This window comes from Chelmon rostratus, chromosome 10 (assembly GCF_017976325.1).
Source record: "Chelmon rostratus isolate fCheRos1 chromosome 10, fCheRos1.pri, whole genome shotgun sequence".
Lineage (NCBI taxonomy): Eukaryota > Metazoa > Chordata > Actinopteri > Chaetodontiformes > Chaetodontidae > Chelmon > Chelmon rostratus.
Window position 1 is genome coordinate 3,406,434 of NC_055667.1, and position 15,702 is coordinate 3,422,135.

General features: G+C 42.0%; 1 protein-coding gene across 1 annotated transcript; it reads left to right on the forward strand.

Moving 5' to 3' along the window:
* Positions 1-4,837: 4,837 nt before the first annotated feature.
* Positions 4,838-9,474, forward strand: si:dkey-8e10.3 (serine/threonine-protein kinase SBK1). Its single transcript, XM_041946746.1, has 4 exons — positions 4,838-4,922; positions 6,423-6,585; positions 7,362-7,564; positions 8,803-9,474. Exons 2-4 carry the CDS (start codon positions 6,423-6,425, stop codon positions 9,472-9,474), a joined length of 1,038 nt encoding a protein of 345 aa, XP_041802680.1. The 5' UTR covers positions 4,838-4,922.
* The last annotated feature ends 6,228 nt before the right edge of the window (positions 9,475-15,702 follow it).

A 15,702-nucleotide genomic window follows, 5' to 3' on the forward strand; every position in this document is an offset into this window, starting at 1 on the left:
AGCATGCTTTAAGTTCTCAAATTAGCTCCAAATAGTCTATAAAGTCTAAGTTATAGTAGCTGATAAATACATTAACAACCACTTAAAATATCCTTATATCTGCTTAGACCTGCATTATAGTGTGTGATAGTGGGCTTATATACTGCTTCTGAAATAATAATTTTTTAATCAAGTATACTAACTCAACAGTGAGGGATAACTGGTACATAATGACAATAATATGACAATAATTAAGCTATAGGTATGTGGACGGTCATTTTTGTGGGTGTGATAGTTGTGAACCTTGAGAACTTCAAAGCAGCAGCTGAAGAATGTAGCTGGGAATGTTAAAGCTGTGTGTATGTACAAATGTGTGCGTGGATGTTGTGCATGCCGTGCACATTTGTGTGTGTGTGTGTGTGTGTGTGTGTGTGTGTGTGCGTGTGTGTGCGTGAACCAGACTCTCATGGAACAAGACGAACCATCTGTCACCAAGAGTTGGACTGTAAAGATGCAGTTTCTCACGCCCAAGAACCCTATACCCCCAATCATTACTGGTGATTAATAAATCTTTTCTTCCACAGCAGGTGCTCACGCCGAGCGCTTGAACATGTCTAGATTTTAATGTGTGGTGGGGTGAAACATTTCACTCTAGTAGAATGGCTGAAAGCACTCTCGCACAGCATGCGCAGACACACATGCTAAGCCACATAAAAGAAAGGGTCTGCAAAGTACCCAAATGACTGAAACGTCGTGTACAGGCAATTTGAGAGTGTAGGAGGAGTGAAGTCACAAGCTCACATTTATGGCCTGGCCAGGGGTCCCAACAGCTGTCAGATATGGTCCGCGATAAGAGCGACACTTTTGGAAATGACGACATGTTAATTCAGTTTCACACAGGGCTAAATGTCTCAATCTTAATGTTCAAGCCTTGGACTAAATGTCTTCCAGCCTCCTGTCTATTTGGCTATTGTTCAGAACAGCTGAGAGCGATGTGCAGCTTGTAAAACAGTTGTTGTCTATTCAGCTTACAGTTAGGGAAAAATACTCAGATCCTTAAGTACAAGTGAAAAACCACTGAGGAAAAAAGTCTGCTATTTAACATTTAACACAAGTCTATTCTGCACCATTAACAGAGTTTAATAATCAATGCTTTAATGTTAACAATGGATGTGTTGACTATTACACTATCTTACGTGAAAGAGGTCGCTTATACTGACAAACCCTGAATACTACCTGGATCTGCAGTTCCCCTCAGCTACTCTGAGTGTTTTAGTGTCTTTTTAGTTCATTGTTTTGGTTTCATGATCCAGCTTTTCAGTTTTGGTTCAGTCTCACAGCTCTCATCAATGCTGTTTGAAAAAGTTCCAAACTGTACAGTTCTGTACCTGGCCAGGACCAAACTGTACACAAGGTGAACATAGCCACTAAAAAGCTAGATATTTCTAATAATCTGTTCATAAACCAAGCTCCACCACATAAATAAAACAGCTTGTGGCTGCAAGGTGTGTTTTTTCCTATCTCTGCTTCGGATGCACAGAGCCGAAACTGATAGTGACCTTCTCGTCCCATATCAGAGACCGTCACGCACGCAAAAATTCATGCCTGATCCCAAAAAGACCCAGAAATGAACTTCTGGATCTGAACTGGGTCTGTTATTTATTTATTCACTCATTAATTTATTATAGATTACATTTATATAGTGCTTCATCATGATACTCACTTAAACCACATGTAGCACCCACCTGGGTGATGCATGGCAGCCATATTGCACCAGAACGCTCACCACAGATAAACACTGGGACGGGGGGGATTAGGTGTTCAGATGGATGGACCAGAGGAAGCTTGCCACCTACTGGCCCACTAACACTACTCAGTGACAAATAATCCATCCTGATTCCCGAGACAGTTGGTGAAATACATCCAGGTTTTCTGTTACTCCTCTCTGGCTGATTGAAACAGCAAAGCTAATAAGTCTTTTTTGGCTCTTGTGGTTTTTCACCCTATTTCCCGGCCTCACTTTCTTATCCTAATGTTACAATATTGCAAGTTAAAATACATATATATATATATACACACACACACACATGCACACACACACACACATACTCACACACAGCATGTAGATCCATAATTAGTGCTGTCTGATCATAGTTCTCTGCATTATATCTAATCTGTGATAAACGTAACGTTAAACAGATCCGAGACCTACAGTAACAGAACAGGATCTGAATGTGGGTCCCATGGTGGACCTCAGGGGCGACCTGTGAAGACCTCTAACCCAAATGTCAAAGTGTTGGTGTAAGAGTTCAGGAGATTTTCAGAGAACTGCAGGCACTATGAATTTATTAATCCAGCGCAGGGTCTACTCTGTCAGCAAGAAACAGATAATCGTTTGGAAACATTAGCCTCATTACCGCTGATGAACTTTCCATGATGCGGAGGTCGAAACAGGACAGGTTAATATCCCCTCCAGTTTGTTTTGGAATCGATAGCCGTGGCTTCATTTTCACCACATGTCAAAAACAGGAAAATTTTGAATGCCTCTCTAATATTAATTGTGGAAAATAACCATGCTCTTCTCACTGATATCCCTGAACTGACAGCTGACACTGCACTGCACAGTGTATCTCCTTAAAATTGATCTCAAAATGTTTGGCAAAGGAGCAGCAAGAGCCCTGCGTGCACTGCGCCGGTTTATCTACACAGCTCTGTAATTCCATGCCTGTGAGACTGTGAGGACAGCAGTGGTATCGTGATGGGACGGGAAGTCGGGATATGGACCCTGTCTGGCGCCTCAGAGCCTACTCTGTACCACGCTGGGATGTAAAAGATCCCAAATATGACGTGACCCCCGGTCTGTGGTGACAGCGTAACATGATCACAAACTTCAAAACACGCTCCATAACATACAGTAATTTTAATCACTGGTGGCAGCGCAGGGCAGGGCTGCAGTGATGTTAGTGGACTGCTGAACAAAGCTGGGTTTTACAATCCATGCAGCAGAAAAGACAGATACAGCACATGCAGCCACATCTAAGCATCCAACAGCTTCACTTAGATGGTTCAACCAAAATCATCTGAGCTTCGTACTAGTTATTTCCAACAAAGTGACCTTTGTAGCTTTTTGGAAAGCCAGCAGGCCTGGCCTACAGTGACTGACACCTCATTAACCCTCACAGCCCTGCAGAGGCCAACGCACCAACGGATCTGTTTCTTTGTATCGTTAGTCCTGCTTGTGTGGATGCGCGGTGCCCCCAGAATAACTACAAGGGGTCATAATGTTGAGCGAGTTCACAGTAAATGAAATGCAGGCCAACACACACACACACACACACACACACACACGTACAGAGCATGTACACACACGTACTCGCACACAGGCGCAAACAACAACACCCCATTAGGCCTGCCCGAGCTGTAGGCGACACCCCAGGGGATATATCTGTGCGAGTGCCACAGCTCAATGGTTTCCAGTTCAGGGCCACTATGGTCAGACTCCCACTGGGCTGGTGCTGGCTTTGTTTAAGCCCCCGTGAAGTAGAAAGTCCTTCCCCACCTAAAGAGATGAGGTGGTTTGGGTGTGGACCAGGTGCGACCCAACAGGACTACGAGTTACAGTTACCATGCTCGCAATGACAATGCTAAAATGCTGAATTTTAATATGCTATAATTTCCGAATTAGAAAGACATTCGATCACCACAAGACATCCTGTATTGAATATGTTAATTAGGTAAAATTACTTAAACCTGCAGTGCAGAACTTTTACATTTAGAAAAATGTCCACTACATTCGAGCCCTCGCCAAGAGTTAACACAATGCAGATTGTGAAAGTGTCCCTGAGCACATGTAGTAACGTCCTTTATCCAATCACGTGTTCACAAAGCGGTGAACCTCCATCCTCTCTGTGAACCACGGAGCCTTTCCAGGATGCTCCTTTCATACCCAATCATGATGCTATCACCTGTTACCAATCAACCTGTTTACCTGTGGAATGATCCAAACAGGTGTTTTTGGAGCGTTCCACATCTTTCCCAGTCTTTAGTTGCTCCTGTGCCAACTTGTCTGAAACATGTTGCTGCATCAAATTCAGAATAAGCAGATATTTACAAAAATCAATGAAGCTGATGAGGTCAAACATTTACTATCTCTTTGTCTTTCTACTGTTTTCAGTCAAGCATGTGTCAGAAAGGATCAACAAATGATCACATTCTGTTTTATTTATGTTTTACACAATGTCCCAACTTTTTGACAATATGTTTGAAAGACTAAATACAGTACAGAGGAGAAGAAAAATAAGGTGTTTCTTCAATTTTGCTTCCCTACAATACTTAGTTTTTTTTAATCTAAGCATTACATTTATTTGCTCAAGTGAGCAAGTCACAAAAGTCTTGACAAAGCTTGACATTCATCTGCATGACTTGTAAAGATTTACTTGTGTTAAAAGTCCAAATTCAGCACCTGTGACAGGTATGCTAATTTCATGCAACACTGAAAGCAGCAGGATTAATATAAAGTGGTGAGATCACCGACAGGTGTTTGAGGACCACAGAAGCACTTTTGTATCTATTGTCCCTCTGTGCTGTGTCCGTGTGTGTGTGTGTGTGTGTGTGTGTGTGTGTGTGCCCTTTGCAGAGCAGTTCGTAATCAGCTGTCAAAGTGGGCTCTGTCCCCATCGCAGCAGTTGAGAGCAGAGCTGTGTGCTGGCCAGTGCAAAGCTCTCAGGTCCACTCTGCTGCTGGTCCATGCAGCAGCAGCAGCAGCAGCAGCAGCAGCAGACGGGGACAGCCAGGACGGACATTCAACCTGCACTTCTCCAGCCTGTTGATTAGCTGTATTTTGCCAACTGTAAGCATGGCAGTGTGAGTGTGTGTCAGTCAGTGTGTGTTTGGCTTGCCTTTCTCAGACTCCAGTGACTGTATCGGACACCAAGTGTAACAAGGTGAGACCTGAAGTAAGTGATATATATCTGATCATGGTTGATATCGGGTGACATGCTACTACTATTGAATGCTATGACTGCTTCCGCTGTAAATAGTAAATTACCACTGACAAACATGAACTAAAAACACTTGAACATAAAGTTCAATCATCTTTTGTTTTTCTCCATCTTACACACAATTACTATCATTCAAGAAATTATGTTTCAAGTCTCTACTTGTCATATGCACAAGAAATATGTGTATAGTGAAATGCAGCGTGGCATAAAATATAACTGCTAAAAGTTAAGGACAAATAATTACAATTGTGTAAATAATTTAAATGTACATCTCTAGGCAAACTAAACCATACTGTAAACTAGCAGAGGACAAGACTGAGGACATACAAAGAGTGAGTGAAGGAGTTCATCATATTGATGGACTGAGGAAAGGGTCTGTCTGTGGCAGACATGGCTTCAAAGGCTCAATGCAGCAAATGTTGTATCTTGTCACTAAATCTTTTCAATAACATCACATAATCTCTCAGTATGTGCAAGACATGACATTACAAAATTAAATACACTGTCTATATATTTTTTTATTTTTTACATGTAGTATATAGTTTACACAATGGTGCATATAGAATATAGAACAGAGATTTCAGGTGAACCAGGCCACGGCTCAGTCAGTACTGACAGTGTAAAGAGGCATTTGTACAAGTTAGAATTAAGCCATGTTTATTAAGTGCTGTGGCAAATGCTAAATTTTAAAGTAAATAAAAAAAAATGTAATGTTCTTCACATGGTAAGTATTCATTTTTATGTTTTTTGTCTACTTTTCTATTGAAATTGTATCTGAAAATACAGCACTTGGAATGTTTTCATAGATGTGGCTGGCATTCTGTTGCATTAATACTTTTTAATAACACATACAGGGATAATCAAAAGTTTTTATTGTTGTTCAGCTGCCACAGCTGAAGGTGGGGTGAAAAGTCAAAGAGACAGGGGAGGCACAATATATATCATTAAATACGAGGAGAACGGCGGCATTTTCACACAGTCTGCAAGACAGTCATTGTGTTGCACTCAGTTGGTCAGATAGAGCTGTCAAAATAATAAAAAGAATGAACTAGAAAGTTCAAACCCTGTTCACTTTCACGTCTCGACACAGCCGACCAATCATGGTGTGAAGTGGGTGTGAACGTCAGGTCAGCGGATTTCAAAAGGAACAGACATGGTCAGACACAGCAACTCCCTAATCCACCATTTCTCAAAGCTACACATTTTTCAACACAGTTTTGATTTAGTGACCATTTAACAGACATGGAGAGTTGAAATTGTTTTGTAAAGATGTGCAGTAGTGACATGTCCTATTAGCTGGAAAAAGATATTTGATCTAGAAACGCTGTTTTTGTGGTGTTCCTATAAGTTTGCACTTCATGGCAGCCAAATAACGATATGGCTGTCCACACCTCTAAGACCAGTGAAAAAGCATTTCTTTTGTCCTTCCCTGTGTGGGTACAGATGATTGAGCTGGGCCTCGCTGATGGCAGCCTGATCGACGAGCTGATGGAGCTGACGGCGCAGAGCCTCGGTCAACTGGAGATCCAGGAGCACTTCAACGTCGTCAAGGAGATCGGCCGAGGCAAATATGGCAAAGTGCTGCTGGTCACACATCGCTTCAGGGGTGAGACTGCAAGCCGGTTCCTCTTCTGTTTTAGTACAATAGACATTTCCAGTTGCAACACCAGTTGCTGTATGTACACAAAAAATTGAACCAAGGAGGTGATGTGTTTTGTGGCTCCAGCTTTAGTAGCGGTGGGCTGCTTTCGTAGGAAAAAGGTAGACGACGACCACATGATGTGGCCAGAATAGACAGAAACAATCAAGTTATTTTTGAAATAAAGTTATGTGCTTCATTTTTGCAAGTGTCAGTCCAGTTACAAATGTAACAGTAAGAAAAAAGCAGTTTTTGTATCTAGGCTGTCAGATTGTTATGGTGTGCCGAAATCCAGAAATAAGCAAGCATACTGTTTCTAAAAAGAAAGAACGTTGCCTAAACTACAAAATTGTGGTGTGTGAACGTAATTATTAGCAGACATGATGGGAGCAGCACGACATGACAAAAAATATAAGATGTAGTGACTGCACTCATCTGACTGGGTGAGAACCATAAACCCTGAGCTCTCCTCGTAGGAAGAGAGCGAGGGCCAGGTCGGCGTAGACAGAGGAGACAGCAGAATGCCGAGCACGAGCTGGCATGAGGCTGGCTGGCTGGCGGCCTGGAGGCTTTGAATCTGAAAACCATTGAAGTGGGGGGTGACCTAGGGTTGAGTTTAAGGTTGCAGAAAAGCTATGCTGCGGGATATTAGATTGTCGTTTCAATACACAGCAAATGCCTCATTTCAGGGCAGCATCAGTGGTGCAATTCTCCATTTCTCTGCATGTATGTTTGACCTGCAGGGACTCCGATGGCCTTGAAAGTGATGCCCAAAACCTCGACTAAGCTGCAAGGCTTTCTGCGAGAGTACTGCATCTCCTTGCACCTGTCCTGTCACCCCTGCATCGTGGGCCTCTTTGGCATTGCCTTCCAGTCTAATGAGCACTACTGCTTTGCCCAGGAGCTTGTCATTGGGAGGGACCTGTTTGCTGTCATCCAGCCAAAGGTGAGTCAAGCATTGGCAAAAACAAGACTTAGAGAGGAGGACTACAGCCCCGCTAACGGGTCTGTGAGGTTGTTTTTAGTTACAGCGGTGCTTCGAGATGGATATCAGCATGCTGACATGCTCACAATGTCAAAACTAGCTGATGTATAATGCTTTCAAATGTTCACTATTTTAGTTTAGCATGTTAGCATGCTAATGATTGCTGATTAGTACCAACACAAAAAAAAACTCCTGAAGTATTGGACAAATTAAAATTGACCTGATGATGGCGCTAGATGAAAAGTTAGGATTCACAATTCAATTCATAATAATTAGCAATCTGTTAAATAGTTTAATCTGTAATACTGCACTACTTTTTGTTTTTTATATTTTGTCTGTATTATCTTAAATCGTAACTAGTAACCAGCTCTCAGAAACATTTTGAAGAACAGTGTTTTTCTCTGAAATAGAAGGGACTGAATGTGACTGAATCTCATGTTAAGTACCTCATAACTGTCATTAAGCATAACACTTGACTAAATGTACTTGGTTACTTTCTGATCTGGCAATTATTTAGCGATCCTTTTCTTTTTGGCTATCACAAACTGCTCTCTGAACCAGCCGGTGAAATATAACTAAATTTTGCACTAATCCATCTAATAGATGTCAAGCTATTTAGCTGTTAGCTATTAAATTTAGTCCTGAAAGGTCAGAATTCGTCTTCTGGGCACCAGTACCAATAATCATGGCAATTAATCCAACAGTTGTCGAAACACTTCACTGGAAACTAAAAATGTGTAAATCGAGGAAAAGTCAGGAGATCACTAACATCAGTATGATTCATCCTCTGGGGCCATGGATGTGAATGTTTGAATGTTTGTTTAAATTTTAATGGCAATGCATCCGATTGAGTGTCTTTTAATTGCTAGTCAAGAATAACATATAAATGTATGAACACGATGTGACATTTCTTACATCATATAAAAATCTTTAGATGGAAATTATTTCAAATTCAAATAATTTTGAAAACATTTTTAAAAGTCAGTATGTAACTGTTATCTTGTAGTCCTGCATCCTTGTAAAACTTTATGTGACGACTCTGTGCAAAGTGCGTATGCCAAGTCCACGAGGACCCACAGTGGCAGTCAAGAGGGCGAACATTTGCATTCAGTCTTCTTTCTTTATGCCGTGCTTTGCCATGAGTGCCATAAGTCGTCACTTTTCGACACAAACAGCCCTCTCCCTCTTGTTTGTTCTAGGTGGGCATCCCAGAATCTTCGGTAAAACGCTGCGTCCTCCAGATCGCCAGTGCTTTGGAGTTCATCCACAGCCACGGCCTGGTTCACCGTGATGTCAAGCCTGAAAACATCCTCCTGTTGGACAGTCACTGCTGCCAAGTCAAGCTGGCAGACTTTGGCCTGGCCCAGAAGCGAGGCACTCTGATACGCTTCATCACGGGAACCCTGCCCTACATGGCCCCAGAGCTGTGCACCGTGGCCCTGCAGGAGGGCCAGAAAGAGGTGACCGCTCCTCCGCTTAGCGTGGAGCCGAGTCTGGACACCTGGGCCTTCGGGGTGGTTATCTTCTGCATCCTTACGGGATACTTCCCCTGGGAACGCTGCGTGGACTCGGACGACTTCTACCAGGAGTTTGCGGACTGGTGCGGAATGGAGGAGAGGCCTAATACTGAGGAGGACGTTCCTCCTTTGTGGAAGAGGTTCACTCCAGAGGCCATGGAGATGTTTGGCAAGCTCCTGGCTCTGGATGCAGGAAAGAGGAGTACAGTGGGGGAAGTGAGAGCGTATGTGGAGAAGGACTGGCTTAAAAAGGTACATGAGCAGCAGCAGACAGCAGAAAAAGAAAGTGACAGGGGCTTCGGGAATAATCCCAGACATGGTGAGGTAGAGAAACAGCCTAATACTTTAATATAATTGATAGCTTCTGAATGCCTTGGCAGCATATACAATATACTACAATATAGACATTAAATCATAGGTGCCTGGTATCGCATGTGATTTGCAGTGATGTTGCATATGATGAGGGATGTCACATTATTCTAAAGCTTGTGTCCTAGAGTTCATTTAAAAGAGCAGCAACAACAAAGAGTCCACAGATGTGGTGAAGAAATACTCAGATCTCTTACTTAAGACAAAGTCCTGCAAAAATTGTACTAATATATGTTAAAGTACATCAATATGATAAGTAAAATGAAAACTGCCTTAACATATTAAATACCATATACAGGTATTACTGGATTAATGTTTGCTATGATACTAAATGTAACTAGACAATTCCGGTGCTGCCGAAATTTTGACAGTGGTACGAGGGGGCTGCTGGTGTTATCTATACCACTGTTTCTCAAGCCTGGTCCTGGAGTACCACTGCCCTGCATGTTGTAGATGTATCCCTGCTCCAGCACACCTGATTCAAATGAATGGCTCGTTATCAGGCCTCAGCAGAGCCCAGTAACGAGCTGAGCATTTGAATCAGGTGTGTTGGAGCATGGAAACATCTAAAACATGCAGGGCAGTATTGGCTTACATGGAGCAGCAGAGCAGGGCAGCTTGTGCATTGCCTAGTGCCACTAATTAAGATTTTTTGTAAATATTTAGCTGGTTTTAACTGTTTTATACTTGTACCACCATCATTACCTAATCTATGTGGGCCTGTTTTGTAGAGGGGCCGTGTATCAACATCTAGCTTTAAGACGTAATGTTAGTTTACACTGCGCTCACTGATTTGTCTCTGGGTCTTGGATGTCTAGTGAAGCAGGGGAGCAACAGGGGCTTAAAAAACAGCTGACCTGTTCAGGGGGTTCAGGTCCCCCTGAAAGTAACTGCAGCTGTATAAATGATAAATGTAATAGATCAGAAAGTAGAATATTTCCCCCTGAGATGTAGTGGAGTTGAAGTGTAAAGTAGCAAATAGGGAGGGTCTAACAAAACAGGAGTTGAGTAAATGTCATTAAAAATGATTAGATCTAACAGGACTGAAGAAACAGCCCATTAAGTGGGACAACGTTTTCTTTTCTTTCTTTTTTTTTTTTTTACTTTGTCTGTATTTTTGTTCTGCTCATCTTTGTAGACTGTATTTCAGTTTCAGCTCAGTGCTGTAGTGTGAAATTGCAGTTTTAACCACAGGAATGTTGCGCAGCTCATGAACCAATCACACTGAGCATCGTGTTATTAACACAGCAATGTGCAGCGTAGCTTTTTACCAGTGTTGCAGGTGACTCCAGCACCGCGTAACAAAGCATGGGGCTCGACCTGAGACCACTCAGAATCGCCTGTCTGGGTGTCCGTGTTTGCTGCACTGACCTGAACAACAGGTGAGAGGTGGTTGTGCAGAATATGTACGGGAGCTTTTGTGAACAACAGTTAGAAAAATGACTTTGTTATCGTTCAGGATGTGTTTCCAGGTATCACTGTAGTCAGCATGGACCAGGCAGCACCTGTGTACTGCTGAGCAGTGCAGTTCTTTCTAGCCCCCCTGTTGCTGCACAAACTGATAACTATGGTAATGTTTCGAGTTTGAATGGTGGATTGTTTTTTTAGGCAATTTTCCTACACAGTATAAACTTTGATACATATGATCGATAATTTGATATTTTGTTTTGTGGAATTAGTTTATTCTCCTGATAACTTAACACAGTGTGTACAGATTATATGATTGTTCATTATGCTGTATATATGATCATGCTGTGAGAGCATGCAAATGGAAAATAAAACTACAAATCATGCATCCATCCATTTAGTCTTGCTCTTTCATCGACTCTCTTGGGCAGATATCAGGTATCATATGACCTCTTTGAAGTTAGATCCATGACCTATGTCAGATGTCTGACTCACTCAGTCTTCAATGACCTTCTTCAGCCCCTTCACATAGAATAATTTCTGCTGCAGCAGGCTATCCACTGATGGATGTCCTGTTTTGTTTGGCTATACAGGACAGCACAGGTGCCTTCAGGTCAGGACCTATCAGCCTCCAAGGAGGGCAGACCCAAACTTGGCCCGGGGCCTGAACCCGCTTGGCCGCCCCATGCTGTAGAGCATATTTAGGGCATTACACTAACTGGGGTCATCTTTCAGCTGACCCCTGGGCCTGACTGCACATCCAGGCCTGTCATACATACACTAATACAGCCCCGGTAAATCCAGCCACAAAGCCTGTGATGGCATTTGACTCACCAACTATCTGTCCTGGCGTTCACACACACAACAGACCCAGTGTTGAAAAAGATTAAAATAATGTTTTGCATGCCTTTTCTGTGTAACAAGGCATGACACCCAGTGCATACATCTTGTGGGATTTTGCCTTGCAAAAGAACTTGAAAACACACTAAAATATACATATATTTATATACATAATATATATATATTTACATTTTTCAAAGTCATTTTATTTATTCATTTTTTCGGGGTTTTTTGTGAGTAAGAGATTGTGCTTTTCTGCTTAATCAGTACAAACTCTTGATGCAGACTGACTAAACAGATAAGTAGAGTTTCCAGGAAACTGTATCAACACGAGAATCATGAAGTCTTATCATCTCACGGTTTCCTTCGTCTGCCAAAGGAAGATCGTTGCGTGCTGTTATGAAAGGCTGTGTTCAAAGACTTTCCCCTTATCTACATGGCTGTCATGTCATGATACTGGAGTACTTAACCAGCTCATTAGTACATCATCGTGTGCTCTGATAGATTCACATGTCCTGGGAAGGGCCATTTCCGACCCTTTTGGGGCCCTAGGCTGGTGACTCCCTGTCAGGGGTGCATTTACAGTCACCACAGGACAGCTGGAAAGACTGGGGAGCAGCTCTGCTCAAGTGAAAATGCAGAAATCATGATATAAATAATTCACGTGTGCTTTATAGACCACTTGGAAGCTTTTGGGTTGCCAGATAGTGAAGATCCTCCTCCAGCTTTTAAGTTCTTTAATTCATCTGGAAAACTCATCTAATGGAGTGTTTATTTTAACTCAACTTTTACAAATGCAGACCGGACTCTTAATAAAGACCCTATCTAATGACCCTTTATTTATTATTTATTACTACTTATACCTGCAGACTGAATGGCGTATTATACAGTGAGAAACCCAACAGCAATTATTAATACTACCAACATTTATAATTGCATTATTACCAAATGGAATAGAATAAATTGGTAACATTTAATTTTAAGTACCTCTTTATGAATTTATAAGCAGTATGTAAACATTGAATTAACTAATGTCATGTAGTTGTATAGAGATATAAGGGGATCTCAAGGGGAAGTGATTATTAATGTACTTATGAATGTAATGTATTTGAGGACATGTAGTAAAGCAAATGTAGGCACTGAATGCCATTCTAAGCTTAGACTGTCTAGGATTAATTACAAAATAATGCTCCCTCTTTCATCTGGCTCATGGCACCACCTACATCACCTACACCAGGCATGTCAAACTCATTCCATAAAGGGCCGTGTGGCTGCAGGTTTTTGTTCCAACCAAGGAGGAGCACACCAGGCTGGAATCAATTAATCAGTTGGTCTCAGTCTTCAGCTGATAACTAAGTGAACCCTTGATGTAGATTGGTTGGCCTGGTGTGCTCCTCCTTGGTTGGAACAAAAACCTGCAGCCACACGGCCCTTTATGGAATGAGTTTGACATGCCTGACCTACACCCTCTCACTCTCCCGTCTGGATATTTATTTGTTCATAAACATGTAATATAAAATTTCTACCACTAGGGGTCTCTCAGACAAAGCAAAAACAAAAGCAAAAGACAGAGTTTGATGTGAAGTAGCGTGGGATCGGGAGTTGTAGTCATCGCTGTTAAACAACCACTATTATGACAAGCAATAGTAAACAATAGAGCGGCTGGATAGCTAGTTCCTTGACTTCTTTCTACTCTGACATATCGTCTGATGTTACCTGTAACCTTAGAAAATTATGAATTTCTCTGTTGCTTGAAACAGTAGAGATAATAAGTTCACAACTGAACAAAATAGGCCTAGCTGTTTCTGGACATTTTAATGTGGAAATGTTCCAGATTATGCCTTTAACTGAGATTAGCACATCTGGCCGAAGGTACATGAGATCAGAGTATGATTTGTTACTGTGATGTGCATCCCCTCTCTTGCTGTTCTTGTGACACACACACACACACACACACACACACACACAGCCATAGACAAAATATCCAGGCTTTCTGGATGACACCATACGCACAGGAGCACTATTAATACTACCACACCATTTGTTATGGAAAATCACCACAACTGGGGCCGTTCTCCCAGCTGTTGCCTCGTCTGTCTGTCTCTATACAAAGCCAGCATGAGGTGGCTGCAGAAACCTTTATCCTTTAACCTTTACCTTTACCATTGATCTGTATTTGAACAAATTACAGGACCATGACGCAGATCAAAGTTCCCCAAATGAATATCTGATACATGAGGTTGTGAACATTTGCTGAAAGGTCTCAGAGAATGGGCTCATTTGAACATAAGATGTTCCTTGTTCTTTCAGAAAATTATAAGTTACATTTAAAAGATGGAACATGGATGCTAAAATCTCACAGGAGGAATCATTTGAAAAGACAAAAAGCTAAAACTAATAATCCCATAAGATTAAGGTGCGTCAAAGATCCTCCATAAAGACGCGTCTCATAACCTGATTGACTTTATTGTTGCGATGGATTATCTGTGATGGTAAAGACAATAAATTCTGATGGATAAAATATTGCTGTTCACATTACCGTTTCATCATATTTACACCCATAAAATAGATAGTAGCCTCACCTTCTGTGGTGCTATCTACGAATCTTGCAACATCTGATTTTTAATTTTCATTTCTTTAATTTTTTTGATGGGATGTATGACCATCCAAGCTGCAGCAACCTATAAACTCAATTAAAATTCCCATACATGTTTACAGAACATGTTTTCTGGAGCTACTATAAGGGAACAGGAGCCCAGTTATATTTTTTATTTTGGGGATCTCTCAGATTTCAGTTGTCTGGGCATCCCAACAGCAGTTTTAACTGCATTACCATGTATCGAAAGTAAAACACTGAATCTTTACAGCAATGGAGTTTGTCTGCAAGTGGATTTTGATACAGCATTGAAACAAATATAAAGATTACCTTGAAGCTGGGAGGTCACTCTGCAAAATCAGCCACGGGAACAACTCTTTCAGGCTGAATTTAGACACAGTGGTGCTTTGAGCTAATTTCTGATGTCAGCATGCTAACATGCTAATAATGAAAATGCTCCAGCAACATGATGGTCACAGGTTACATCATGATTTCCGTATTCATGAACCAAAGTACAAGATTTGATCCGATGATGGCGCTAGATGAAAAGAATGACCAAAGTCATTAAAATTCAACCTGAGGGGAACACGAACCAGACTTCACGACAAGCCATCAAATAGCTGTTGAGACATTTCACTCTAAACCACGAGTGTGAACCTCATGGTGGTGCCAGAGGAAAAATTGGTGGATCACCACAATCATTCAGATTAAATCTCATGACTGTCGGTACCAGACTGTGCAGCAGTCAGTCTGGATCAAAGCAGTGGATCCTTGAAATGATGCATTAAATGTGCTTTGAGGTTAATTGGCTTAATGATACCAAAACACCAGTATGATCCTTCTTCAATGCCAGGTAGAAAGAGGGTCAGAGGAACACTGACCGGAGTCTGCTCAGAGCTGCCTTGTTGCCAGCAGAGAGTATTTCTGGATTTCGTATTAGACTCTAGACAACAACACTGAAGCCCTTTGAGTTCCTCCTGCTCATGTTGTGCCTTATTGGGTCCTGCTGTGGAGAAGTGGCCCCTGGGACTGAGTGAAATCGTTGCCTCTTTCTCATACGGGTCACTATGTCTCCGCTGTATTTAGCTGAGCTCTATTTCAGCTTCAGTCACACAGCAGACTTTATCCTACATCGTAATCCCTCAACATATCACACGAGGCCTGCTGCTCGCAAATTAGTCCCTTTGGGTGTAACGCAGCCTCTGGGATCTGAGTGGCCCTTGGTTAACTCCTGACTAAAGAGGTGAGGCTCAAGCTGCTCTGTCAATACCTTAAAAGCAGCAGCACATGTCTGTCAGTCCCTCACTGGCCTCACTCATGTTAACGCAGCGAGCAGCTGCTCTCTCTGCGTCTCGACCTTTGGGGGAAGA